The sequence below is a fragment of the Monopterus albus genome, unplaced genomic scaffold (assembly GCF_001952655.1).
Source record: "Monopterus albus unplaced genomic scaffold, M_albus_1.0 scaffold99.1, whole genome shotgun sequence".
Taxonomy (NCBI): Eukaryota; Metazoa; Chordata; class Actinopteri; order Synbranchiformes; family Synbranchidae; genus Monopterus; species Monopterus albus.
The window spans coordinates 1,903,327-1,930,649 of record NW_018127979.1 but is presented as its reverse complement, the minus strand read 5'-3'; the positions used below and the strand labels follow the sequence as shown (position 1 = coordinate 1,930,649).

The following is a 27,323-nucleotide window of genomic DNA, read 5'->3' as shown; positions in this document are numbered from 1 at the left end:
ATTTTTATTTCTAGAAAAACCTTAATTGTAGAGGTATAGTAATGGGGAGAAGGACAGTTGTATGCATGCATCACTTCAATTATTTGGCAAACTGACTTGTCATGTTTCTTGCTCTGCCATCCCAACAGTACTGATTCAATAACATCTACTGAATCTGTAGTCTTGAGATGGAATTATCTATTGAATGCTAAACAGGAAAATTATTTGTCTTATGTGGTGGTACAGCATCAAAACTGTCTCAAACATAAACTGCTCTCTTCAAAAACAGGTCCTCATTAATTTGAACATCAAATACAGTAATGCTTTCAATTGGCCCTCACAGTAAAAATACCAAGGAGAATGAAACCTCCTTGCTTCCAAAAAGTATCTTCTTATGTGCACTCATGGAGCAGAAGACACACTTAAATGGGCGCAGGCAAAGTATTTAGCATGGACCGCTATTCTTAGTGCAAAAGAGAGAACACTTGGTTATTCTTGTCAGCCTATGCAGTATGCTTTTTCTTGTGTTGTGTGCATACTATTGTTGGTTGTTGTTTATTTGCACAAAGGTTCAGTGAAGATTAAGAGTAACAAAACATACATTATTTCCTATAGCATATTTTTAGTCTTGCATGGATGGGTATGTAGCTTTCTTTTTTGCTGTTACAGCTAAAGACAGAGAACTGAGTTCTCCAAGTAACAACTAATTAGGTACACAGGTTTTCCAATTTACTTTGCAGATAGCTTATAGGTTGCTGCAAGCAAGATCCCTCCCTGGTGGTACTGTGAGAGGGCTAAGAACCCAACACCAATCTGAAGTAGGTAGATATTTTAAGTTATGTATAACGCAGTCCCACAACGATTTGACTTTTCCATAGTGTTAAAACCTATGGAAACAACAAGACTCTTCTGGGTTGGGTTTGGCGGTTGCTCGTTGACGTTTTAAACAGTAGACTGCATGTTTTCAACGTGCGGCTGTTGAACACACCCCTAGCATGTTGTCTCAGCGGTAGATTTGGATTGGACGGACTAGGGCTGAAAGAAAATGGGAGACGACTTGGGTGATGAGTGGTGGCAACACGTGCATAAATCAGGTATTTTGCTACCCCGATATTCTTGTGTTTCTAAATCTTATAGTGCGGGAGGTTTTGAAATATCTTCTTAAATTGATCTTTAACGTTAGGCTGTAGCTGTCGCGATAAATGTCGGTTGGCTATAGCTAACTGTAGGCTAGTGTTAGCTAGTAGCAATAAGCAGTGAGTTGCTGTAAACTTTTGCTACATTCTGTGAACTGTTAGCATACCATAACCATGGCGACAATATTACGACACAGGGTAACGTTACCTATAGGTTACTTACCTCTTTTTGTAAGGACGGGGAACGTTTGGGTTGGTTTTAGGACATGTTACGAGCAGATGCAAACACGTGTGTGTTTTGTGTTTGAGCTATTATAGATGATAATTATGGTAACGTTAACGTTACTCTAACCTGCCTTCAACCTTCCGTTGAACATAACGGCTAACGTTCGGTCCTTTTTACACATGTTCTATGTTCATTTTGCTGCGCCTGAATCGTAATACATTCATAATCTCACTGCATCAACACTGAAAGTTTCTGCAGGTATTCCTTACATAGTTTCATGCACTTTGCATACCAATAGAGGGCAGTCATGTATTCTAAATATCACTGACCTGCTATTGCTGCGCTGACAGCAAAATGTTGACGTTGCCGAGCATAGTGAGATAACGTATATGTTTACGAGGTATTAAAACGAATCATTTATGTTTAGCTTGTTCATACATATTCTTTCACTCTCCCCTTTATTTTCTCTGCTACTCACTTACATAAGCACACAGGCACCTAGCCTATATGCACAGACAATACACACTTAAGATAGCTCAGCCCATATATGCATTTTATGAAGAGAAAATTGATACAGACCCACACATAAAAGGAATATGATTAATTATGAATTTACTCTATGCTGGTCCCATGCTAACTTGGGCTTTGTAGGGTGCTCAGCTTTTGCCACAATTAATGTTAAATTTTTCCACTTAACTATCCATGAACATTTGAGGACATGCTCATTTTTTTTATATCTGTTTGTTGCATTACACAAATGCCCAAACATTTGCATATGACTGTAAATGTTTTTCAGTAAAACTCCACTTTTGAACATTTTATTGTGCCTGACAAGATCTCAGTTTGTAGTGGTGTTTAAAATAAGTTACTGTTTGTTTTGTGCACATCCTGTTAATAAATGGCTGATGAGCTGTTTACCTTTGTAAGCAGCAGCATTAAATTGACAGAGTCTTGGTTGGTGGCTTGCCTAATTTTCTTTTTATAGAAAAAACAAGTCATTTGTAATACGATTTAATGTTGTGGATACATTTTTCACTACTTTTTGACTTGCTGTGTCACATTAGTGCCTGTTCCAGTTTTTATTGAGGACCCCTCCGGAACTGTTTAGACATGACCTGCATAAAATTCACAATTCATTCATATGCTTATTCTTTCATATTTTCACAAGTTATTTTGTTCCATGTGTGCCCCATGGGAGGTTTTCCATTTTTCTGCCCTATATTGACAGTTCTGTTGCTTCTTCTGTTAGTGCTATATCCTTTGGTGTCAGGAAGCCTTCCTGGACCAGGCTGATTAGAGAAAAGATCCATAACTGTCTGGTAGACAGTGTTCACAGGATGTTCATTCCTGCAGTTATTTATTTTCTTTTGGTGAAGCATTTTCGTTCTTTTAGTTTTTTGTGTGTAAAGGTGTAAAAGTGTCATAAAAGAGGAACATTGCTTTTTTTCATGCCTGGTATGGCAAGCTTTTAGTGTGATGAACCATGATCCTGTGAATGTTCATTGCTGATGTGTGGCTTAGCACAGGTTTTCCAACATTATGGAAAATGCCATTAGACAGATGAAGACAAATATAATTAATGCACTCTAGTTAATTTAGTTTTTTCCCTTTTGTAAAAATATATTTGAAAGGAACAGACATCCATACTGAGTTCTTTGTGGGTATGCTGGACATTTTGCTATGTATTATTTATCTATTTATGCAGTTACAACATGTTAGACTTAAACCATTATGAGATTACATATAAGAATGAATGTACATTTTATGCTTAGAGTTGTGTGCAGCTGTTTTTAATTCTTCAAGTTTGACCCCTTTATTCTATCTGACATCCCATCCTTACTCGCATTTGTATCACAAAAATGCTTGACAGAAAAGGCAATGAGGGTGACTGAAAACTGACAAGATGGAAAAGGAGAGCTGAAGTCTGTTAGATGAAGCATAAGATTGACTTTGAAGTCTTAAGAATGAAGCAGAGATTTGTGAGAAGCATTATAACTTTTATGGCATGCTCACACTAATGACAAAGATTCTCATGAGAGCTTCCTCCTCTACAGTCTGCTCCAAACTGTCATCAGATACCTCATGTGGCTTCCACAATGCCAGCCCATAATGTCAGGACTGTTAATTTTCCTCCACATTTGTCATCATGTACCTGCTATGTCGGCTCTCTGCCAGCCTTTCCTTCCACAGGAGGCTTTATGTTATCTGCAGCTAGATTCCTATTTAGGGGACAATCCATCACAATTTCGACAGCTAGATATAATTTATTAAAGCTATTTACCAGCCAGATGGTGTATTGGACCATTTATTTCTACCACACTATGTAACCAAATATTTTGTGGTGGTGACCTGCTGATTTAAAGATGTAAATGCTTTGATTAGGGTTTAGGGTAGTCTACAATTTATTAAAAAGGTATTGACTGATCTGTCTATATACAGATTATTTATTTCTCTTGAACCTTTTTGTATTAATGGATTTATGCAAAATTTGTAAAAGGATTTTAATTCGAATTTAAGTTTATTTTTCTCAGTATAGTAAAGGCTTTTAGGAGTCCAGTCACCAGAAAACAGCCACACCACTGTAGGTCTTCCGGGTTTTATTATGGCATCAAAATAACATGAGCTGAGTTTTCCAGTGCATATTTGAAGGTCTCATACTTGCACACACAGTTGTGAGGAATTATGCTGCGGTTCAGATGGTATATGACTCAGCTTTTGAATCAAACTTGGCAAACACTTCAGCCTTTTCTATCCCAATAATTCTTAGCTTTCTCCCTTCAATAAATTGTAAAATTTTGGCTAATAAGAGTTCACCAGTATAGTTTCAGAAGTGCTTGGTTTGTTGTGTTGTACATTGTGGAGTTAGCCCAGCAGGTTAAAATAACATCAAACCAGGGTTTTGCCATTGTATGTACTGTCTTTCCTGATTTGAACAATTTTGCATTTAAGCTGGAAAGCAACCTGTTGATTGGAAATCCTTGTGAAAGGTTCATGTTGAATAAATAAAAACTACACACGTCGGTACATAAAAACATCACATAGCACTTTTAATGAAAAGAAAAAACATTAATGAAACAAATTATGAGAAGTATATTACACATTTGTTTGTGATGATATCTGACTTGGGTCTCGTACATGGACTAGATATATCAAATAGTCAATGAAAGGTTTTTAATATCAGTAATTCTGGGGACACGTAAATTAGATCCAGCAGATTTTACAAAGGCTCATGTACAACAAAAACCACAGTGTTCATATGATGATACCAAATACAAGAACTCAGTTTGCTTCATTCGTGATTATTCAACCAGGTGCAGGCTAATTAACTCGAGATTTCACATGTATGCAATGTTTAAAGGAGAATTGTACTTGTTTTCTTGCTGAGTAAAGTGATTTTTAATTTACAGTTATCAGACAATACTACCAGGACAACACACCAATTTTTCCTGAGTGTGGTAGAATCTACACAAAAGTAACACCAAATACAACTAATTCTGGGCTCTTGTTAGAAGAAGTATGTTTTAGTTTGGGTAGATAGGAATGCGACTGAGAACACAAAAACCGTATGCTCAGATTATATGTCTATGTTTTTACCTAATCACAGAGGCCACTTACAGTGATATTTGAGTTTGAGGCTGAAGAGGTAGCAGGGGATATAGTAATGCTGCTTGTAATTTTGCCAACACCTTTTACATGATAGCCGTTGGCAAGTATTTGAGTCTTTTGCTCATGTCGGAGGTAGTATGGTCCAACAGGCTGTGGGATTCTGTGGGTCATACTGTTCAGAGACTGGATATATGGGCTCCCAAGATGGATATGGATCTTGTTATCCTCTGTGGTGATGATACTGGGACTTGAGTCAGTGCTGTTGGACTTCTGATGTTGCCAGCTGTTCGGCTGCTCTGGAGTCTTGCTGTAGACGGCCTGACTTGCAGGTTCTACTGGCTCTGGAGAACAGGTCCTTACTGTTACAATCTGAACGGGGGAGCTGTGGTCAGGTGTCACAGACCGTGATGAATTTGGACTTAATACTCTAGTGATGGGTGTTCCGTTAAGTGAGGAGATGATGCGGTCAGGGCTTGAAGGTGGAGTCTTAACTGCAGACAGACCTGTGTTCTGGATGATGGTAATTCTCTGTTTAGGTGAAGCTCCACTTGTTGGGATGACAGCTTTGCTGGTGTAGGATGTGGATGTGTCTCCAGTGGGGCTGCTAATCTCAAGTGTTGCTGTGTTGAGTGTATGGTGTGGTGTTACCTTGATGTGCAAAGGCTGCCCTGGTGTGTGTGTTAACATCATCACCTCGCCATTATTAGTTTGGTGCATTTCTATGTCCTTGCCTGATTGGCTGTTGTATTGGCTTATGTTGTTATTTGTACTGTTTAAGCTGTTAAGGTTGCTGACAAGGGAGCTTCTTTTGTTTATGACTTCTGCATTGTGGTTTGAGCTCTCATCATCATTTCCATAATCTACTTTCTGAATGTGCTCGGTATAGTCACCAAGCAGACTGTCTACTGGTTCAGTTTGTACCTCTTTAGTGGTCTGATGATGGTCTGAAAACTGTGATCTGTTAGAAGCAGTTGTCAGACTCTTGATTTGTCTAAATCTGTCTAACTCACTACTCAGGTCTTTCATTTCTCTAGCCAGCTCTCTGTTCCTGGCTTCTTGTTGGGTCAGTTTCCTCTGCAGCGAAGAGTGATCCGTCTGCACTCTGCTGATGGATTCCTCCGTCCCCATCAGGTTCTTCAGTTTCTCCTTCAGGGCATCTACTTCTCTGGCTAAGAGTCTGGATTTAACCTGCTCCTTCTGAAGATGGCAAAGGAGAAGGTGTTCCTGGCTGTGCTCCTGTTTCTCTGCTTGCTCGTACCTGGAAAGTTCCCTCTTTGCCACTTCTAACTCCTCTGTTAGAGCCTGGGACCTCCTCTGTTCATTCTTAAACCTTTTATCTAGGGATTCATAATCTTCTTCTACCTTCAGCAGTTCTCCTTCCAACACCTCCTTGTCCTGGAGTCTCTTTTGTAGATTATCTAGTTCGTGGGTCAGTTCTTTGACTTTGTTGTCCTCTGTTTGGCAGTGATGGTTAGCGTTATTTGGAATAGAGCTATTTGTGTACTTTTCCTCTTTTTCTTTCCTGTTTTCCAAGACCTGCAACCTTTTCTTCATCATGGTTATTTTACTCTGTAGCTCTCCGTTCCTCCCCTCCTCTGCTTTTAGTCTGTTTTGGAGCCCGTCTTTTTCTTTTGCTATGCCCTTAATCCTTTCCTCTAAATCTGCTTGAGACCTTAGTACTTGCTGCCTCTCCTCTCTAAGTCTTTCTGTCATTGTTGCCAAATTACTTTGCTCATTTCTTTTGCCCTCCTTCTTCTTGAGTTTTTCCTCGGCCTGCCGGAGCCTCTCAGCCATGGTCTTTCTGTCCTCCACCAAAGCTACAGTCAGTGACCTGAGCTTGGCCAGGTCCTGTCTAACTGTTGCGTCACTTTTTTCCAGTTGACCTTCAGCAGCCTCTAGCTCTCTCACTCTAACCTTCAAAGTGTCAAGCTCAACCAACATCATCTTGTTAACCTCTCTCTCTCTTTCCAAGCTGCCCTTCAGAATACTACAATCCTGTTTGCTCTTGCCTAAAGCCTCCTCCAACCTGTCCAATTCGCTGATCCTCCCATGGAGTTTATCCACCTCAACCTTCAGGCTACGGCAGTAGCTGGTCTCCCTCTCTAGTCTGTGGTCAAGCTGTCGGCACTGGTCCCCCATGCGTATCAGCTCCTCGTCCTTCCCTTCCATTTCCACCACCCTTTTCCTCAGTACCTCCACCTCTGACAGCAGGCTTGGGGCTGTCATGGTGTTCTGGCTTTGGTTGAAGATGGAAACTTGGCTGTGGTGCTCCACCTCCTCCTCCTTAATGTGGTCAATGATGGTGGTCAGTTTTTTGACACGATGCCTCTGTTCCTCCAGCAGCTCACTCAGACACTGCTGCTCCTTTACAACCAGTACTGCAAAAGCCTTGAGCTTGGTCAGCTCCTCTTTTAGAGCTGATACTTCTCTTTCATTTTTCTCCTCCTTTATATCCTGGTATTCTCTCTCCTTTGCAATTAGAAGCTTGAGTCTGTAAAAAGAAACAAAAAAGGTGTCAAACAAAATGCTGTGGCCTCATTTTATTGTGCAGTTTATCTGTATTTCATCTTTAAGGACCCTTTGTGTTGTTCATCTGTAACTGCTTGGCCACAACTTTAACCACACTTTTTTTTTAAGTTGTGCATTTCTATCATAAACATTTATTTTCAGAAGAATTTAAATCACGATTTTGTCCCTACTCAAATTTTTACAGAAGCCAGGAATGCTTTTCGCTTTTGCACATCTGTGTGTAGACCTCGTTTGTGTACCTACCTGCAAACCGTAAGTCATGTAGCTATGTCCATGTATTTCCTTGTTGTTCTGCACTTCTCTCTAGGTAGCATGAGTTCTGTATGATGTTCTGACTAGCACGGCAGATGGTCCCTTGGCAGGGAATGTTTGTTAATTAAGAAGTTTCTCTACCCTCGAGTACCCTCAACACTGCACCCAATCAGCCTCCTTCTGTGCACCTTGAACGCTGCCCCGTTTCCAGCAAAAAGACAGTATTTCCTCTTGTTCGATAAGTAAGGACATGCTGGCTGCATCTACCAAGTGCTGTGACTCTTCACTTTCCCTCAGATGCATACCAGCAATGTCCAAATGCATTGATTACACACTGTACACATTTGTGTCGTGCTATTGCTGGAGAGGCTTGCCACTGCATTTTTTTCTTTTCTTTTGTTTGAGAACTGTTTGCTGCAGATTTTGTATACTAGAGTTACCCAGAGTGCCAATATTTAGGTCTACTTGCATTTATGTTCAGTCTACGTATCATGTTTGTCATTTCACAATGTAGATGCATGCTTTCTTAAATGTCCTTGTTGAAAATGTTCCCATGGGCTTTGTTTTAATCGAAGTAATATGCAGAGAGTTTATTTGATTTGTGGATAAGATATGTCGGGTAGCTAATTTTGACTGCATGTTTTTAAGTGAACAAGGTCTAGAAATCTTAATATTTAACACTTATGTGCCTTTGATAAGATGCACGTCAGCCTACATCTATAGTAAAATGTACAAGTGTCAGTGGATTAAATTAGCAAAGATGTGATGTTTTGAATGGAACAGTTGGCAGGTCTGCAAACTGATGATATATTGCTCAAATGCATACTGCACATTAATAGGCTACACTACTTAATTTCAGGATTTGTTGTGTGCGGTCACACTTTAGTTGTGAATATTGTCTTGATAGTTAGGTTTTAAAAAGCAAAGAATTGCAAAGAGTTAGGTTAGAAATGGGAGACTATAGGATTTAGGTGAAAATGTTTCAGAGTGAGGCTTAATTTAATCTCTTTTAAATACACGTCTTTGATACCCGTTTGAAATACTCTGGTTATTTGATAGCAACTTGGCATTGTAAGACATTTTATGTAATTAATGGAGAACTGTCCAGCGGTTACTTTGTAAAGTTTTTTTTTTTTCTTAGTGAAATGTTTCTAAATGCACATTTAGAAGTTCATAAGTTTTTCAATTGTTCCTACCTGTTCTGTGTTGTTGGCCTCTGTCCTTTAACTTGTCAGGGAATAAATTGCCTCTACTCTTTCACCTCTCCCTTTCCCGGAGATCCCAGTGATGTGGACATTCCATCCGGAAAACCAAACATTATGAGAAGTGCTCTGCACACTGAGTCTCGCTCTAAGTCAGTGGCGCCCATTACATCATCAGCAAATCCTTATATGGGACTGTACAGGCTCTACTGCTGTGTGTGTGTGTGTGTGTGAGTGTGTGTGTGTGTGTGTGTGTGTGTGTGTGTGTGTGTGTGTGTGTGTGTGTGTGGGTGTGTGTGAGTGTGTGTGTGTTTGTTTGTGTGTGTGTGTGTGTGTGCTTTCACTGGAGTTCAGCCCATTCCACATGAGGTCATTGTGTAACCATGCCAAAGAGGCTAATGGGAAGTACAGAATGTGTGTGTGTGTGTGTGTGAGCGAAGGAAACTAAAGCTTCAATCACAGTTCAAACTCGGAACCCTAACACTTGAAGTTTGCAGGATTAGCCTGTGCAAACATGTTAATCATGCTGCACACTGCTATAAAACCTAACTTAGCAAGTCGTAGGAGCTGTAGTTCATCTAGAAGCATGCAAACTGTGTTACTTGTTTGTGTGTGGTGTTCTCATATGTTTTAAGAGGAGACATGTTTTGTGAGTTGTTAGCTGTTTTGCCTGGAGCCTGATAACCTGCCTGGGAGATGACATCATCAGTTTATTGTCCCTTAATTACATCCATATGTTTCTTTCTCTCTATTACCCACCCCTCTATCTTATTCTCTTTCTGTCATTTTAGTTTTAACCATTACATTTTTTTTTATTATTTGAACTGTAAATTTGCTCTTTTACTGCAGTATTTATCTTTATCTTACCATCATCAATTTCTTCTGAATCCCTGTGTTCTTTTGTGGCATTACTGCAGTCAAATCTGTGTGCTCAGTGGAGCAGAGAGAGACAACAGATTATTCTGTCTTTATTCTGCTAGTTTCATCTGTCACAACAAAAATGACAAAAACCCTAATGGAAAAATAAATATTTTGGCTTTCTAGATAATGGTACTACCTTATCTGCAGGAGAAAAACAAATGTATAGGTGTGACACATGTTCCCCTCAGGGAGCAGTACTAGCACTCTGGCTTCTAGTTCCAGCTTTCACTGGGAAATATTCTGCTGGTGGTTTTTCTTCCTGTCATGCAAACCCATCTAGTCCCAATTAAAAGAGAACTGTTTCCTCTGGGTCTTGTTATCATCACACAAGAATTTGAAAAACAGACTAAAAGGCCCACTTAACTTGACTTTTTAGAAATATATGGTCAAAAGCCTTTATACTACTGTCTGCTTCTTATTGCCATTCTCTTATCACTTCCAGTAACTGATTCCGCACAGTGTTGGCTGCTTATTTCGAAGTCGGAGATTACTGTGGGTTGATAACATTTTACCTTGAATTGGTTTTGGTGTGTAATGGCAATTAAGTTGCTGAAGTGTTATCGCCTGCTATTTGGAGACCTAGTTTCTTATAATTTTAAATTGTTTGTTTTTTCCTTTGTGGAATTTTAGTGTGAAACATCAAAATACAGAAAATAAGCACCTCATTTCCAGTGAATTGCTAAAATGTCAGTGAGGCAAAACCGATGCTGTCTGAAATTGTTTCATATGATTTGGTTCAAACCAATCCAGGCCTGTTTTGATGGATTCGTATTGGCTATATAAAGCATATTTTACTCCCTTAAAATGCTAGAAATGCGCAGCACTTTGAGTGAGTGGATTGTAGGTCCAACAAATAATGCTGAAGTGAAAAAGGACCAGGAAGAGTTGCATTGCACTTTTTTGTTTTCAGCTAGGTTTTGCAGTTCAACCAGAAGTGCAAGCAGTGGATCAAGCTGTCTGTCCTGTCAACCAGAAGTGCTGCTGTTGAAGGTGAACTGCTCTTTAACTCTATTAAGTATTTATTATTTGTTTATGTTGGAGATGAAAAGAGAGTTTGAATTCCGTCTGAAACCTCCTACTGCAGCAGATCAAGAGTGATGCTATATACAAAATACTATAGAACCGTATGCAGACTGTAATAGGAAAACATCCAAGAATATCTGTGATTCTGGTAAATAACATAAGAAACATGATTGAACATTCCTAGTCAACACCCCACTAACTGTCCATCTGTCTAGAGAGAGTGTTGAGAGGATCCTCCCTGTTCCTTGCAGTTCCCCAATCAGAGTTCCTGAAGTCTTCTTTTCCTTAGAGAAGGGGCTGGTATCTGTATCACTTGTAATTGTGGACAAGCATCATGCAATCCCATAAAGACATTTCCAAGAAATCCTTCAAACTTTGCTGATGAAATGTTCCTCTTACATGAGAGGTGCACTCTGTCCTCTGTTGTCATAGTTCCTATTTTCAACCCAGGCTATAATTTGAAGTAACTGAGTTTTTCTTAACTGCTGCCTCTGACAAATCCTTGAGCTGAACCTAACTCTGGGCTGTAGAAAAGGCATATTGAGGATGCAGGAGGAAAAGCAGTGGATCAAGCTGTCTGTCCTGTCTTACTTCACTGTATTTATCAGTACATTTATTAAAATTGAAGGACGACTAAACTGACCTCATATGCTCAGTATAGCTAATAAATGGGTCCAGCAGCCTGCTGTTACCACAGCGGTTGTGTTCTGAAGTCATGCACTGCCAGAATCTTATGATAATATATGGAGATGATCTTCTGACACTTTATTGGCTAAGCAGGCAGTTGATTAATATGTTTGAGTGTGAAGGATGGACAGAACAGCTGTGGGTTTCTGACATGGGACAGCTAAGTTTACTTGGTTCTTTTTCTTTGAGCAAAATCTGCAAAGTTTTCCTCCACCACATCTAACCATACGAGAGAGCCTTTTTTAAATTGACTGTTTGAAAAATTTGTTGTCAGTGCCAACCACTTTAATCCAAACTGAATTTTCTGAGCAATTATTTTATGGATTGGCATTAACCTTTGTATAGACATTCATGGTCACCAGAAGAGAAACCATACTGACTGATGAACAGCACACTCTTCCTCTAGCACCGCCAGCAGATTGACAGTTTAGTGAGATGTCTCAACCACAATTATGTCAATGGCCATTAAGTCCTGTACAGACATTCATGGTACTCGGAGAGTGAATCACACTGACTTGCAGTAACTTGGATCTCTTGACTTTTCATCTAGCGCCATCATCAGTTCAGTTTAAATTTGTCCATTGCTTTTGGTTGATGACTTGAGATTAAGGACATTCCATCAGGCTCAAGTGAACAAGTGATAATTGGCTAATGTTAGCATGCTAACACAATAAACTAAGACGGTGAAGATAAGGTGAATCCCAATTCCCCTAATTGCATCCATGTTTTCCTCACCTATGTCTTTTCCTTGCATCTTATTCCTGCTCATGTACGATGTGTGGACAAGGTGCAAAGAGAAACTGCAAGGAGAGAGGAACTGAGGAAACATGTTTTAACAGACATGAGATGTCCTTTACTTGATCCTTCATCATGGTGGACTGGAACAACTTCCAGGTCAAGTGAGGATGAAGGACAGAGGAATGATAAAATAAGGGAACTGGGATTCAGCTATAGTGAAACATTTTATCTACTTTGGATCAGTATGTTAGCATTGTGGCATGTCAGCATGTCAGTTTAGCTTTTAGATCAAGTACAACCTCACAGGACTGTTTTTGTAGCATTTCTTTCATTCATCTCTAGCACTAACTGATGATTTTAAGAGTGGTTTGCGGGTGTAGGGTTGATTCTTTGAAGTGTTTGCGATGAGAGCATGGATGTCTTTCGTGTGTTGAACATGTGTGTACGGTTAATGCTGAGATGCTGTCAGTCCAGTGACGGGAACACACAAGAGTACTGGATGTTCAGATAGCTGGGGTTGGAAAAACCAGATTGCCGCATTGTGATGTGCAGATGTAATCATCGTTTGACACGCAACAGGGATCATACTATGGCATAAAGAGATTATGTGTCTTGACTGGAATTTACTGTACGGTTCACAGTTAAAAGAGGTCATCTGTTCTGCACATGGCACCTTGTAGAGCTACTTGTTTAGGGAAATGAAAAAGAGAGCAGGGCTGTTTTTAAGCCAGGCTGAGTGGGTCTCTTGACTGAGAGCATGTGCTTTGAAATGAAACGATGAGGGAGATTGTAAGATAGTTCGAGAGGATTTGGAGTAGGAGTTGAAGATTTTCAGTTGAATATTTAGGCTACTGCAGACCAAGATGTAAGAAGAACAGGATGTTGAGCAAAATCAAAGGGACAGGGGTATCACCATGTTCCTCCTGTGGATAAGTGCAAGAATTGACTCAACTATTTGCACCAAGCTCATGAAGAGGGTCTAAAAAAAAAACCAAGGGAGCATTACTGTGTTGATTGACTGTGCAGTGAAGTTGAGGTCAGTTATATTAAGGTAGAGAGTAGGGCTGCAATAGACTAACAATTATTTTCATCATCTGTTATTCTGCAGATCACTTTCCTGAGTAATCATTTGATCCATAACATGTCAGAATACCCCCCACCCCATCACGCACACCCATCCACTTTTTTTTTTCTTAGCTTAAACTGACACCTTCAATTTTATTGACTTTGCTGGCCAACAGTCCTAAAACTAAGGATATTCATTTTAATATAAAACAAGAAGAAAAAAACTTTAAGTTTAGAAGCAAATACTAGGTAACGTTTGGAATTTTTGCTTGAAAACAAAGTGAAACAATTTACCAATTGTCAAAATAGTTGGTGAGGAGAGGTCATGCAGAGAGATGAAAATCCTCTGGGCTCAAGCTGCCCGGAATGTACGGGCCACACAGGGTTCACGCCGCACCACAGACATGCTGTCTACTCGTGTATTAATCATCATTAAGCTGAGATGAACCACAAAACTTTTATGCTCATGTTTTGTGTGTCCACATTGTATCTGAATAGTCAGAGTCATAGTAAACTTAAACACTCCACAGGCAAGACTATTTTTGGTCTTTAATTGCGTGTGTGCCTGTGGTGGATCAGTAAAGCGTTTGTTACTTTGGCACACAGATGCAGACAACTAGTCTCCTCCCAAGGCTGGAAGCCCAGTGTTGGTCCAGTCTCTACACAGCTAGATTACAGAGCGGACTCTGGTGGTACATGAGCCGAGACATCCAGGAACTTTGACAAACCATTCCTGTTGTGGGCGTCTAATTGCATGGGAGAACCGCTAACGACCTTCGTGTTCGAGCTAGCTATACCCCTAGGGAACATCTAAATGTGCTCTTTGTTTGAGAAAGGACTCTTTCTACCCACCAGCAAACCCTCAGCCCATTTACTTAGTTTAGAAGATGCTTCATCCTGTGCTGTGTGGTATTGCTGAAGGGTGCCAATTTAGACTGTACATGTAATTGCATGTGAGTGTATGTTTATGTGTTTACAAGGGAGAATGAACGTAGCCAGGCTGGCCGCATAGTCTGACCAGGTCCAGAATGTAATGGACTGTGTCTGAGTGGAGCAACTCCTTGAGGTCACATGCACCGTCTGATAGAAACGCAGCAGCCAACAATGCTATTGCTCTCTCACTCAGCCATTACATACACTTAAAGAATCTCAGCCTGCACAAGTATACATCACAGAGCTCTGATCTGGCTTGTACCAGTGTGCTGAAATACTTTAATCCTTTAGCCTCTTCTGCACTCGCTGTAAATCTTAAATCTTTTACAACAAGAGTGATTCTGGAAGTCATGGGCATCTAGCTTCAACTCAGGCTACCAGTTTAGTGGGAGCTATGAAATATCAATGCTGTCCTTTCCTAGGCATTCATAATAGCCTTTAGGTTTTGGTGCACCAACCTCTCTCTGTCCTGCTCCAGCAGAGTGTTGAGGCAGTTGCTCTTATGGATAAAAGCCCTGAGGTTCCTCTCTTGCACTTCTAGACTGTGTAGGGTGTTGCTTTGAGAACAGGACAACTCTAGAAACTGCTCCAGCATTCGTTTGGATGAGTGCTTCTGGGCCACCACCAGGTCTTTGAGCTGAAGTGGTGAAAAGGGAAAGCAAAATGGGATGTTAGGAAGATGGTAGGGTACCTTAGTGGAAGGGTTTCTCTGTATATGTGGCAAGTGAAGTTATTACAGAATTACTGTACCAGCCCAAGGCCAAGCTTACTCTTCTGTGTAGTGTTGCTACTGGACATCAGGTGTCACTATAGAGAAAATTTAAAACCTCCACCTCAATAAAATTGGCATAGATGGTATTTCTTTGAAACAAGGTCCTGGTTGCTTAGGGTAACCGTTTCATTGGAATTACATTCTGCTTAAGAAATAGCCCTTACAAAAGGTCTGTAGGTTAGTACAAAATAAGATAAAACCTTGTTTTAGGTGACAAATTGTCAAGCAATGGATCAGTACATGTAACACCTGTAGTGCAAAATAACAAATGTGTGCAATGATGCAGCAGTAATAGATGCTCTTTTGTCAGACTAATGCATTCATCTCATTAAATTTGATTATCCGCTCCATATGGTGTCTGGTTGCTTAGCATTGGCTGCTGGTACCGCAGCCATTGGTTCCTCATAGACATCCTGCAGGTGGTCCTGCTGGGCCCGGAGGGAGTCTCTCTGCAGGGCACGGAGCACATTCACCAGTCCACTCAAACCATAGTGGGTCCCCAGTAGAGCCGAATCTGTTTTCTCTGACTTTAACACAGCAATCACCTCCTCTCTGGCCTAGTGACAAACATTGCAATAGAATAGTTGGTTTACCTTAAATATATTATGGTGATTGCTGAAACTTTGTGCAATTTATGTCACATTGGAGTTTCATAAGAGCTAGATTCAAATACAGAATGAATGTGTATGGAAGGAAATCATCCTACCTGTAATTCTCCCTCTAGAATGCTGAGCAGAAACAACAGGTCATCATGAGACAGGTCTTTTCTTGTGCATCTGCCTTCCCATCTGTCCCTCTTGTCTTGCATCCTGTGCCTCTGCATGGTGATTTTGAAAGCTGGGGTGGGGCGGAAAAGCCACTCTGGGTCGTGGTTCTGTGGAGCACCTTTATTTCAAGAAACAATTTAGCTGCTTTGAGAAAAGGGGTTTTTGGGGAGGAACTGGAGAATGAGAAGTGATTTGAAGGTGGCTGCTGAACATGAGGTCAAAGTGAAAGGTGGGCCTGTGATCAAAGAGGTTAGACAGGGTCGTGTCTTTACAGTAAAAGTGGTAATTGTGTAGCTTTAATAAGGGACCAGAGGTATGCACGTGTCCAATATATGTGAGTTTTTGAAGCAAATCATGTCAGCCAAACAGTATTAGCTTGCCTGCGTTCTCTGACTTGATGTTTGCAATCCATATTTACAGAGAGAAGGCAAGCAGGTTCATATTAGTAAAAGATGATGTCATCTCTTTGCTCTTCAGCTCTGCTTCTCTAGTTTAAGCTCTCACAGAGGCTGGGAGCGCCTGTTGTTCCCTGGTTCTTGGTCAAATTTCATTAGATAAGTAACTAAATGACGTTATGGTTTCCTGTCTTGCAGAAATTAAAAAAATATTTCGGTGAAATATTTTAAAAAGTAGTGGTTTTTTTTGGGGGGGTAGCTGTTTTAAGACCTCCTCAGAGCTTTTAATTGGTGCTTGTTAGAAATTCTCTTCCTGAACAGAAAAGCAGTGAGACCCTTTCTCTTGCACTCTCTTTCCCCGACTTACCTTCTCTTTCACAAATACACATACACACAGACTGGCAACATCTGCTTGTTGTCAACAAAGCCCGAGAGCAACCACGAAAATCTCTAAACAAGATGAACATTGGTACATGAAGGATAAGCATTGTGCAAGAAAAACAGACAAAATGGAAAGCTATCCCTTTAGCTTAACATCCCTCAGATATCAGGTCCTTCTGACAGTGTTGCATTAGTCTGTGTTGGAGCTATCTTTTTCTTGGCCTCTGTGTGGAAATAAAAAGTGGGACATTCTCAGACTCCCTCCTTTCCTTTTGATACTCAATGTCATTTAGGAAGATCGATGTAGCTGTTTGGGCTGTCCCTGTGTTCCTTTGCAGCACTTACACACAGTGACATGAAAGGATCATGGATGCTCTTAATACATTTGGAGAGGGATTTTCATTTGTTTAGTTTTTTTTTTAACTATTCAGGAATCACATTCAGAAAACTACAGCACTACTACCTAGTATATTCACTACATGAACTCAGTCTGATTATATGTTTTATTCATTTGCTATCCTTTGTCTAGAGGCCCAGATTCTACAAAAGGAAATGGCTGAGGGTTTGAAAGTAAATGGGACCTTCACTGCTCAGTTTAAATGGGTTTAGCTCAGGGTTGGCACACATTAAGACATACTGTAGAGTGTGCGAGTTGGTGATGTTTGGCACATATATTCTGTGGTGGCCTGGGGTCTGATTTTCTTGGACTTGAGTGTGTGTATATATTTCTTTTCCCTGCCCATCCAAGGGTCCTGTTAATGTGAGCAGTCAAGCCAAGACACGTGCTGCCGTTTCCTTGCCCTTGGGCTTTAATTGACTGATGGCGATGGCGTCTGACTACCTCTCAGTTCTTTCTCTCTCACACGCACACAGTGAGGACATGACTCAGACTTTGTTCTTTGTTTGGTGTGCTCACAGTGTCTAGACAAGCGCATGCATACTGATGTCTGAGCACACTCTTGCAGAATGCCAGGCATGTGAAAATACCTTTTGAGTTGTGGCTCAGGGCCATATTCGAACTTAATAATGGCTGCCAGGGTAGCCCCACAGAGGACTGTCCGCTGGCAGGCAGGTTGGCTGCTGCACATGTGGCTGGCTACCTCTGTTTATTTATCTGAACATCACCCAGGGCAACTTGCCTGCGTGCATCCTCCTGTTTACTCAAAAGGGCACCAGCTGCCTTCACAATGAACCATTAACACTTTTTCACACGCTGAAAAATGGTCATGGCAATGGTTATGCCTCTTCCTTCACGGTCAAACCAGCAGTGTAATCAGCCCATTTAAAGGTGCTACATTGACCACTATGGAGCAATGTTTTTAAGAGTCGGATACTGTCTGTGTCTACTCCTGAACTGCATGTCAAATGGTTGGATAGTGTCAGAAACCTTCTCCCTCATCTGTCCTACATAGGATTGGGGAGGTCTGACATGGTTGGACAGCGTGTCTTAAGAAGTTCTGAGAGACTCCAAAATGCCTCATACTTTATTAAGCAGGGAGATAGAGGAGAGGTGAAGAAGCATTGTTCAGCTTCTGAGTGTATTCAGTGGTTAAAATTTATAGTTTGGGGTGCTTGATGCAATGTTATTTTTCCTGAGATTTCCTTTCCCTCTTGGAGCAAACAACCTGGTCTGTGTCCTCCAGGTAATTTAAGTTTAAGACCCCTGCTGTAGCTATTCATTCTCAACAGACAGCTCATATCCACTTTATATTCACCTGTCATGGGAGGCTGGCTCAGTGTGTGCCCCGGAGTCCTCTTTGGCCTGCACTTTCCAGGGTCAAGTTGGCACAGCACTCTGTAATTCACATTCTGTATGGCTGATGTATGTTTTGGCAGAAGCACAGTACTGCAGGATTATTAATTAGAGTGTTATAACGGAAAAATTACAGAGCTAGCAGGCCAGCTTACAGCGCACGGGTAATGTTGAATATGAATTTTTCTTGTCACTAGAATTGCTGCTGTTGTATTTTGTGATTATGAGTGTGGTTAGGTTGCACATACCACTAAATGCTCTATACACTCATGACTTAAAGGCAAAAAGCAATAGCTCACAATCATCCACCAATTCTACAAGTGCTATGATCATCCTCCAAAGTGACACTCTGCTGTGTTTAAAGTGTTCACTTATTGAATGTTGAATTTTCAATTTCAGGGAATTTACCATAGTTTAGAGCAGATTTGCCATCTTTACTCAGTTTTGACTTTGTGGAAAGTTTAGAATCTGAACTGGGAGAGAAAAGTCAGACTGGTTCATCCCTAAATCATATAATACTACAGTTTTATCATGGTTATTTAATTTGTTTAGATGAGCTTCTGTCCAAATCTCTGTATTTGGTTATTTGCTTGTATGGCTTAATTCTTGTAGATGATCTTTGCTACATAATAGTAATTATGTAGTCAAATAGTAACCATAGTAGTGGAAAGCAAAGCAACAACCATTTGGTGGTCAGTGGTGCAAAGAAATACATTCTACATTGTTGTGCTCTGATGTAAACTGGATCCTCTCTGAGTCATTTTGTTCAGCAAGACATTTTTGGCAGAAAGGTTGCTCATTTACCAGTGACTTTGTGTACTACGGCTCGTGTGCTTGTACACAGACATGCATGTTTCACGCAAGCACATTTAAACCGTGCTACACTAGCTTCCATGTGTATTTCATCAGTCTTGCACTGGAGATTGATAAGGAGGTCAAGAGCAGAGTTACTAATATCAATGTGAAACCTGCCAGTGAGCGATTTAGGAGAGCACAAGAAAGGAATAGAGCTCTAATGTTAATGGCAGACCCATAGCACCAAAAGCCTAACTGTTTAAACTAGAGTTTATCAGCCTAAATTAGTTTTAGCAAATATCAATACCCACATTAATTTGCATTGTGTCATCAAGAATAGAAAATGGCTTTCTTGTTTGGTCTTTGTGAAAGCTTAACTGCTTTGGGTTATTTACATAACTTTGTATCTTGGTTAGCAGCTCCAGTGCAACATCATCAGGAGATCTCATCACACTCAGCCAGACAGGATTGGCTTGACTCAAACACATGGATGTCAGTGTCCCAGTATAAACTGGAGGATTATACCAGTCGATCAACAGACTAGGAATCAAAGGCTGCCACTGACACAATGCACTTTAAGGATTTTTGTTTGTTTGTTTTTTAAATAACTGATCACACTTAGGAGACTGACTTCTTCAGAGCCAAACATTAGAGGTCATAGATCAGAAATGGTTTAATAAATCGGACACCAACTGTAATAGACATGAGTATCAGCTTAGACATAATGCTCGCACACATTACATATCCAGCAAACTTTGGATAGAGATACACACATTTGAGATCCCTTTTTACTATATAGCCAAGACTTGCAGTCAAATAAAACAGTTGACGGTGAAATAGATAGTGACCAGAGTCTGCACTGTCCTTAAACATCAAACTTGGCTTTGCGTAGGTGAAATTGTGTCCACTAAAACTGCCTGGCTCAGAACCAAAGCCTGCTTACTGTTGATCACCTCTTCCATGTGAATAAATGTTAAACATCTGATTTTGTGTGTGTGTGTATGTGTTTAGCTGTTTCTTTCTGTGATATAACAAACCATATAACGAGTGTGCAGGACGCGCAGTTGATTCATACTTATCCAGATTTCATCACATCTGAGTTTGTCTTCAGTTTGACTGTTTAAAAGGTTTCACTATTAAGTCCTTGGATTAGTGTTGCAACAACCAACGGGGCAACAAATTATTGCTAGAAATTACTTTGTATTCATGGGTGAAACAGCTAGAGACCACGATTCCATTATAGCCTGCTTGCAAATTTTGAGTGTGCAGTCTAAACTACCCACTGATTTAATAATAACACATGCTCAAATTGTAGCTTTAGAAAGGAAAGTACAGGCCTCCAAAACCAGTAACTGCTACACCCACTCTCCACCACTCCCAAGGTCAGGCAGTAGTGCATGTCATGAGATGAGTTATTGATTGTTGAAACAAGCACTGTGTTTCACTGAAAGTATCATATTATTATAGAAGCGCCAATATAACAAGAAAAGGTCACCCAGTATCTCGGGGGGTCTGGGTGCCTGTGTGTAATGGGACATGCTGAGGTTGCAGGAGGATAAAAGGTGTAACTGCTTTGTGTTATCCCTGGGTACAGGCCAAAGTGGTATCTTTAATCAGACTAATAGAACAGACTGACGCCGTGATTAAGAGCTTTTCTGAAGTCATGCCCAACAGTTTTAAGCAGCTGTGTAGGCATGGCGCCAGTTTGTAAAAGTGAGCACATCACTGGTAAAAACTAGCAACAAAGTTTGAGTGGCCTGTCTGAATGTGAAACAGCCAACTGTTTCCTGGAACCAGTCAGTCGATTCTCATTGTATCCAGTCACTGTTGTCCATTTTCCATTAAAACCAGTCACTTCTATTGATCAGCCATTAACAATGACCAGGCAGCCCCTTTTCCTTCCATGTTTTATTGATCTATGGTTATCTGAGCTGTAGGATCATAGTCTGAAAGCTTGCACTTTTCCTCCTATCCAGTCTCCACCATCTGGAGCGACAGTGGCAAGGAGGATGTTGGGAGTAAGGGTTAGTGGACACTCGAAGCATTGACTTTCTCATACTGTAGATCAACATCTGCTCCCTTTAGCCAACATTGTGGACTGTCTGGTAAGCAGTGAATTAGTCTCTGTCATCTTTATGACAGCCACTGTTCATTTACCATAATTTCATTCCTGTTGGTTTTTTTCGTTAGCCATTCTTGAACCAAGAAGGTAGAGTCCCTGATAGTCATGAATACTACTATTTAGTGCTTTGTTTTAGATTACTAGAATTTTTACATTTGCCAAGCAATCTAACCTCAAGCAAGTTGCTTAAACTGTAGTCACGCACTGGAAATTACTTATTGAAATAGTACTTGTGTTACATGAGTATTTACTCAGTAGCTAAACCCTGCTCCTTAACTATAGCAAAGCAAATACAGTATGTGCTTAATCAGCACCTTATCACCAATGTTGCTCAGTGGTTCCTTGACCAGTGTGTTTGCATGGTGTTTGTGGCATTGGTGAGATCAGAAATGTGTTTTAAGCCTAATATCAGCCTGGCTGCTCTGTCACTACCTTCTAGTCATCTGAGGGTTTGGTTAATGTCTTAGGCTTGATGTATTTCACAGCTCATTGAACACAGCGTGGCAACATTAGGTGATTGCATTTTGTGTTGTCAATTTAATCACATAAATTGTGCCTGTAGACGGTGCACATTAGTGAGCAAAGCTAATTGTAAGATTTGTTCTTGCAAGTTAAACATTTGACCTTGGTGATCAAAACTAAATTAAGCTATTTATACAACTTAGGAACAATTATTGAAAAATATTTACTGATTGGGTACTTTTTTTTTTATGCTTCAGTACTTACAGATTAGTAGCATGCTGTTCTCAAGCACCTTTTTAATCAGGAAACAAAACAATCCAGATATAAATGGCCAATATCGGTGCTCAGTTACAGGGGGAAAACCACCTACCTGGTGCAGGGCACTGTCTTGTCTTTCTTCTGTCCTTTTGTCTTTGGTCTGTGGCACCTGTGCATCCTTTTCTTCCAACAGTCAAGAGTGACAGTAAGACAGGGGTGAAGAGCAGGGGAAAGCGAGAGTGGTGTGTGGTTGGCTTGGCCCATCAATATTAGGGCTGGTATTTCAGCCGAAGGAGTGTAAACCTGGATGGATGACTGTAACAAATAAGGCTGAAGGTCCTGGAGTGAGGGATGAAATGGAAAATGGGTGTGTCTATGGAATGACAGAAAGAAAAAGACCTCTGAGGGAAACAGAGAGAGCATCCATCTTTCAGATTCTTTTCTTTTGTATCATCCTTGACTGTCATGGCCTCAAGGAAGAAAACACAACAGTGGGGAGGGTGTGATAATAAAGATTGGATGAATGGATTGTGAGATGTAAGATTAGAGAATAAGTCACAAAATCTGGAGTCAGGTGTTAGTCAGTGTGTGGTGGCCTTTTGGGAGTGCTCTTGTCCTGGAGGAGCAGCCCACTGTGGGCAATCACAGAGAGCTGCTGTGCACTGCTCTCTCTGGCTTAATAACTTCAAAAAGGTCATTGGTTTGAGTCAGCAGAATAGGAAAACTTGCAAGTGTTAATGCGTGGTTACCCTACCATTAGACTTGTTTGTTTAGCCTAATGTGTAGTAACAAGTAAAAGTCAATACAAATTTATAGCTTTTTAATGAGCTGAATTGATTGTATTATTATTAATTCATAATACTGGATGTAACTGCCAACCCTGAAAAGTGTTGCTGTACTTTTCTTTGGCCTCACACCCCAACACTGATGTCACTACACTTGATTTTCATTAGCAGTTATGGTATTACTGTCTGTTTTGATGCTCCTGATATGGATTTGGCAAAAAGTGTGACATGCTTGAAATATTGATCCATGGAGCTACACAAGTGTTTTTCTCTTAAGTCAGATAGATGTTCCAGTTAGACATCGCCACGTTCAAACTCTGGCTCTTATGGATGCTTGTGGTGAATTTAGAGAAAATTTCAGCCTGTCTGCTATTGAAGGTCCCAAAGGAAGGACTATAAGGTAAAATACCAGCATTTTAAGAGTGCACATCTACTGTAGGAAGGACACTGCAATAAAACCTGCAGATTCATTACAAAGTTCATTCTGACATCTGTTTTTAAAGCTGTAGTATTTCAAACAAGCATTCATATATACCAAAGTGTGACCTCATAGCTGAAGACAAGAAGTATGCACTGACAAGCAGTTACAACAGGGCAGCTAAATATAACCAGATGCTTGGTTTGAGGTCTGCTGCATTGCTATTATTTCAGGTAATAGTTGTGTTTCTGCTGTTGTGGTGACTGAAATGTGCATCGGAGAAACAGTTTGAGACATGATGTACAAATGCCAAAGCTCTGATTCAGAGCCCAAACTACGGAAACAGATTCTAACTCCGTGGGCCTGTAAGTCTTAAGATGTTTGTCTATTTCTGAGATAGAATGGTGGTTTGGCATTTTTATTAGTAGCAAAACCTCTCCCTTTGTTTTTTCCAGATACGTCTGAGGTGGAGGAGGAAGTGGAACAACAGAAACAACCGAGAGCAAAAGCAAACACAAAGACAAGACCGGAGAAGAGGAAGAGGATAACAACAGAGAAAGCAGTTAAAACCAAGAAAAAGAATGCACAGGTATTTTAATGTTATGTAGTTTCTGTCACAGCTGCTTCTACAACAGGTTTTCATTGTTTGTTGATGTGTTCTCCACAACAGGCGCTGCAGTGGAAGCTGGTGCCATTGTTGAACATTCATATTAGGTCATATTTAGTAAAACAATTATCTTTTTGAGATTTAAACAAATATTTATAGAGGGTAGGTTGAACATATATGCTATACATATATATGAAAAAACAAAAAAGCATCAATAAAAGCAATGACAAGAAGAAAATGTTTGTTGAGAATTATCTTGAAATTACAGAGAGGTGTGTGTGTGTGCTCTTATTTTTAACTGATGTTCCAAATTATTGAGTGAGACTGCAGCATTGACAGCAAATGCAGTCTTTCCTGACTCAGTTCTGGCCCTAGGTACCTGAAGTGTCAAATAATTACAAGAGTGAGTTCAAGGGCCATTATGCCAATGCAGAAGGGATGAAATATAAGACAGCAGTTTTCCACTGATGGCCTTGTAAATAAATATGTACCAATGTTTCTGATGTCTGTCACACAAGGAGGGCCAATCAGCTTTATTATAAAGAATGCAATGATGCGTGTTATAATTTTCTCCAGTAATAAATCTAATAGCAAAATGGTAGATAGAATCTAATACCTTCAAGGTGGAACCAGTAGCATGTTAATTCAGAACATCCCCATAATCCATAACAGATTGGGTAATGATTGATGGGTAATGTAATTAATACAGGTTTGTAAAACAGTTCTGTGGTATGCCAACAGTGCGTTTGTTTAGAAACGTTTTTGTCCAACCACTAGTGACATTGTCTGGGTGTTATGCTGTTAAATAGAATAAAGATCAGAAAATTTGGCAAATTAAGAGTGTGAAAAAGTTCAGCAGTGAAATAATAAGTTGTCATGCACTGGACTTGTTTTTGTTGCAAAACATTTGGAGTGGTGTCTTGATGGATTAATAATATGATATGTTAAATGACTAAAGAGATGTGAAATACTTCCTATATAGGTCATCTATGGAACAGTACTTTGATCCAGTTATTCAGGATTCATGTCTTGATTGAATTCATAATTTAAAATTCATTCAAAAAATGCCTTCTGTATTAATCTTGTATAAGTACTTTGCCTGTTTTGTGTTCTGTATCTACTGTTTTCATAGAAATTGTGTGTAGTTCCTCAAAAGAAAGAGGCTGAGGCTGAAGAGTCAACTAATCCCAAGAAGAAGAGGAAGGTGAGTGTGGCGACACCTGCTGTTGCAAAGGCCATCAACAATTGTTGCAAGACTCTTGTTCAAGACACTGGCAGTCAATGGGCTTTGTGTGTGAATATTACATCAATATATTTTGTATTCCAGAAGAAGAAGACGATTACAGATGTTTTAGCCACCTCCGAGCCAAAGCCAGGCTCTCCAGTTGACCTGCAGAACCTGGTTACACAGTACTTTTCAGACAAGCGCTCTGTGATAGAGCAGGAGGAGCTCGAATTGCAGGGTGAGCCAGGGCAAGTCCCCTTTAACTGGAGGGTTCAGTCAATATCTGCTGATCTGTTGATTGACCAAGATCATTGTCTGCCCACCTGCGTCTTCCAGGCTCCTGCTTCCTGTCCAGTAATGACTTGACACACAGCCTCTCCTCTTATCTCAAACAAAGTGAGAGCTATTTTTGAACTTTGTTTGGATTAATCTTTTATCACCTGTTACTTCTAAACACAGAAGTGACTCTTTTGTCTCTTCTTTTTCCTGTTGCTCATAGTTTGTCCCAAATGGGCAAAGATTCAAAAGCAGCACACAGAGAAGAGTTCGGTGGTTCTGCTCATCATCTGTAGCTCCGCTCTCCGTGCCATCGAGCTCATCAAGTATGTGACACACCAGTGATGTTTGTTGAATCTCATACATCACACCTTCTTAATTAAATTTACACCAGTGCTGTTTGTTTTTTATTATTCCCAGGCAGCTGACCACCTTCAAGGGTGAAGCCAAAGCAGTGAAGCTTTTTGCAAAACATATCAAGGTATTAGTGGTGATAGTTGCTCATTATGAACCATGTGGATTGTGTGCAGTGACTAGTTTTACTTTGTGTGCTTTTTGACGGTACAGATAGAGGAACAGGTGAAGCTGCTGCAGAAAGGTGTCACACACATTGGAGTGGGGACACCTGGCAGGATCCATGCTCTTCTTGAGAAAGGTAGGTGTGAACACAGTGGTCCCACTGTTTTGACCTTCAAGTTTTTAAAGCCTTCCTAATCTGTGGAAACTTTGATACTTCGTCCTAGAGGGTTTGAACTTGCAGGCATTGAGATACCTGGTTCTGGACTGGAACTGGAGGGACCAGAAGCTCAGAAGGATGGTTGACATTCCTGAGGTGAGCTGCTGCCCCCTGCTGGACTTGTTTTGACTAATCACACTGCATAACTTTATTCTGTATTTGGTAGAATTTAAAGATATTTAAAGTCATCCTGTGCCTAAAACGTGTTTTTATAAGTGTTTTTATTTCTGTTACTTCATTGACATTTACTGTGCAGAATGATGTGCTGTGTACTCAGTTTGTTTCACATCGTCTACTGAAGGCACCTGAGGTCAAACTGAAGTGATTAACTGATTAATTAGTTGACTGACAGAAACTGAATCAGTAGCTATCTTTTTTTTTTTTTGATAATCAAACCAAATCTTTCCTAAATCCAGCTTTGGAATTGTGAGGATTTGCCACTTTTCTTTGTTCTGTGTGATAGTAAACTTGATATCTGGGGGTTTTGGGTTGATGGTCGGACAAACTAAGCAGTGGGAAGATGTCGCCTTGTGCTATAGGAAAGTGTGATCAAATAAATAATTGATGGTGAAAACAATTGTTAGATAAACTGTATATCTTGTTATACTGCAAGTAGTTTGGAAGTCAGTTATGGTCCAATATGCAAGAGGAGTAATGAGGAAACCATCCGGTGCACATGCACTGACTATGGGTTATATATATTATTGGGTGACTACAGGTTATTTATTTAGTGAGAGACATCTTGCGTCTAACAGTTTAAACTTTAAAATTAAGATCTATTTCTAGATTCTGGATGATTTAATTAGAGAAAATGAGTAGATATAATTGAATTTTCTTGTGGAAAAACCACAGTAGACAAAAATATTTTGCCTTAAGACTTGCAGAATGGAGCTTTAGGTTTGGGGGGGATTAGTAGTAACTTCATGTTAAACATACTATATGTCTGTGTCTTTCAGGTCAAACTGGACCTGATGAAGCTGCTAGAGATTGGTATCCTGAAGGGCTGCAGAGAAAACAAAATCAAAATTGGACTTTTTTAACTGCATGTTGTAAACTTGATTCTGATTTGCATGAGGACTTGATGTTTAAAACCACACACTGATGTTGTTGGCATCAGTGCCGAGGGGCCTCATCCTGTTTGTTTTCCCTTTTGTGTTCGTATGAAACCTGTGCTTTTATTTTCCTTGTCAAACGAGTGGTGCTGTTTGTTCACTCTTGTAGTCCAACACCATGACCCATAGATTGATGGATTGAATAAACAGACTCAGACTGAA

The 27,323-nt window shown here is 40.2% G+C and overlaps 2 protein-coding genes across 6 annotated transcripts; one reads left to right on the top strand and one right to left on the bottom strand.

Annotated features, from left to right (window-relative positions):
- The first annotated feature begins 828 nt into the window (after positions 1 to 828).
- cmss1 (cms1 ribosomal small subunit homolog) lies at positions 829 to 27,323 on the top strand. Of its 5 annotated transcripts, none has more exons than XM_020609500.1 (11): positions 829 to 1,073; positions 10,766 to 10,841; positions 23,661 to 23,794; positions 24,945 to 25,016; positions 25,143 to 25,275; positions 25,374 to 25,433; positions 25,537 to 25,639; positions 25,734 to 25,794; positions 25,881 to 25,968; positions 26,057 to 26,145; positions 27,006 to 27,323. In XM_020609500.1, exons 1-11 carry the CDS (start codon positions 1,044 to 1,046, stop codon positions 27,087 to 27,089), a joined length of 930 nt encoding a protein of 309 aa, XP_020465156.1. In that variant the 5' UTR covers positions 829 to 1,043; the 3' UTR covers positions 27,090 to 27,323. The 5 variants fall into 5 exon arrangements, with proteins under 5 accessions (XP_020465156.1, XP_020465155.1, XP_020465160.1 ...); XM_020609499.1 differs by having other exon boundaries at positions 832 to 1,073; positions 25,140 to 25,275; XM_020609501.1 differs by lacking the exon at positions 829 to 1,073 and adding an exon at positions 1,105 to 1,313 and having other exon boundaries at positions 25,140 to 25,275.
- On the bottom strand, positions 4,472 to 9,065 carry LOC109965462 (filamin A-interacting protein 1-like). The gene is made up of 2 exons (XM_020609496.1): positions 8,925 to 9,065; positions 4,472 to 7,438 (listed from the first exon to the last, which is right to left on the bottom strand). The coding sequence occupies exon 2, from the start codon at positions 7,171 to 7,173 to the stop codon at positions 4,936 to 4,938; it is 2,238 nt and encodes a 745-aa protein (XP_020465152.1). The 5' UTR covers positions 7,174 to 7,438; positions 8,925 to 9,065; the 3' UTR covers positions 4,472 to 4,935.

Excerpts from the sequence above, each read along its gene's own strand:
- cmss1 (XM_020609499.1), top strand. The coding sequence starts at position 1,044 with ATGAGTGGTGGCAACACGTGCATAAATCAG. Across the intron at positions 10,842-23,660 it reads CAGAAGTGCTGCTGTTGAAG|ATACGTCTGAGGTGGAGGAG; the intron begins GTGAACTGCTCT and ends TGTTTTTTCCAG. Across the intron at positions 25,969-26,056 it reads CCATGCTCTTCTTGAGAAAG|AGGGTTTGAACTTGCAGGCA; the intron begins GTAGGTGTGAAC and ends ACTTCGTCCTAG.
- LOC109965462 (XM_020609496.1), bottom strand. The coding sequence starts at position 7,173 with ATGACAGCCCCAAGCCTGCTGTCAGAGGTGGAGGTACTGAGGAAAAGG.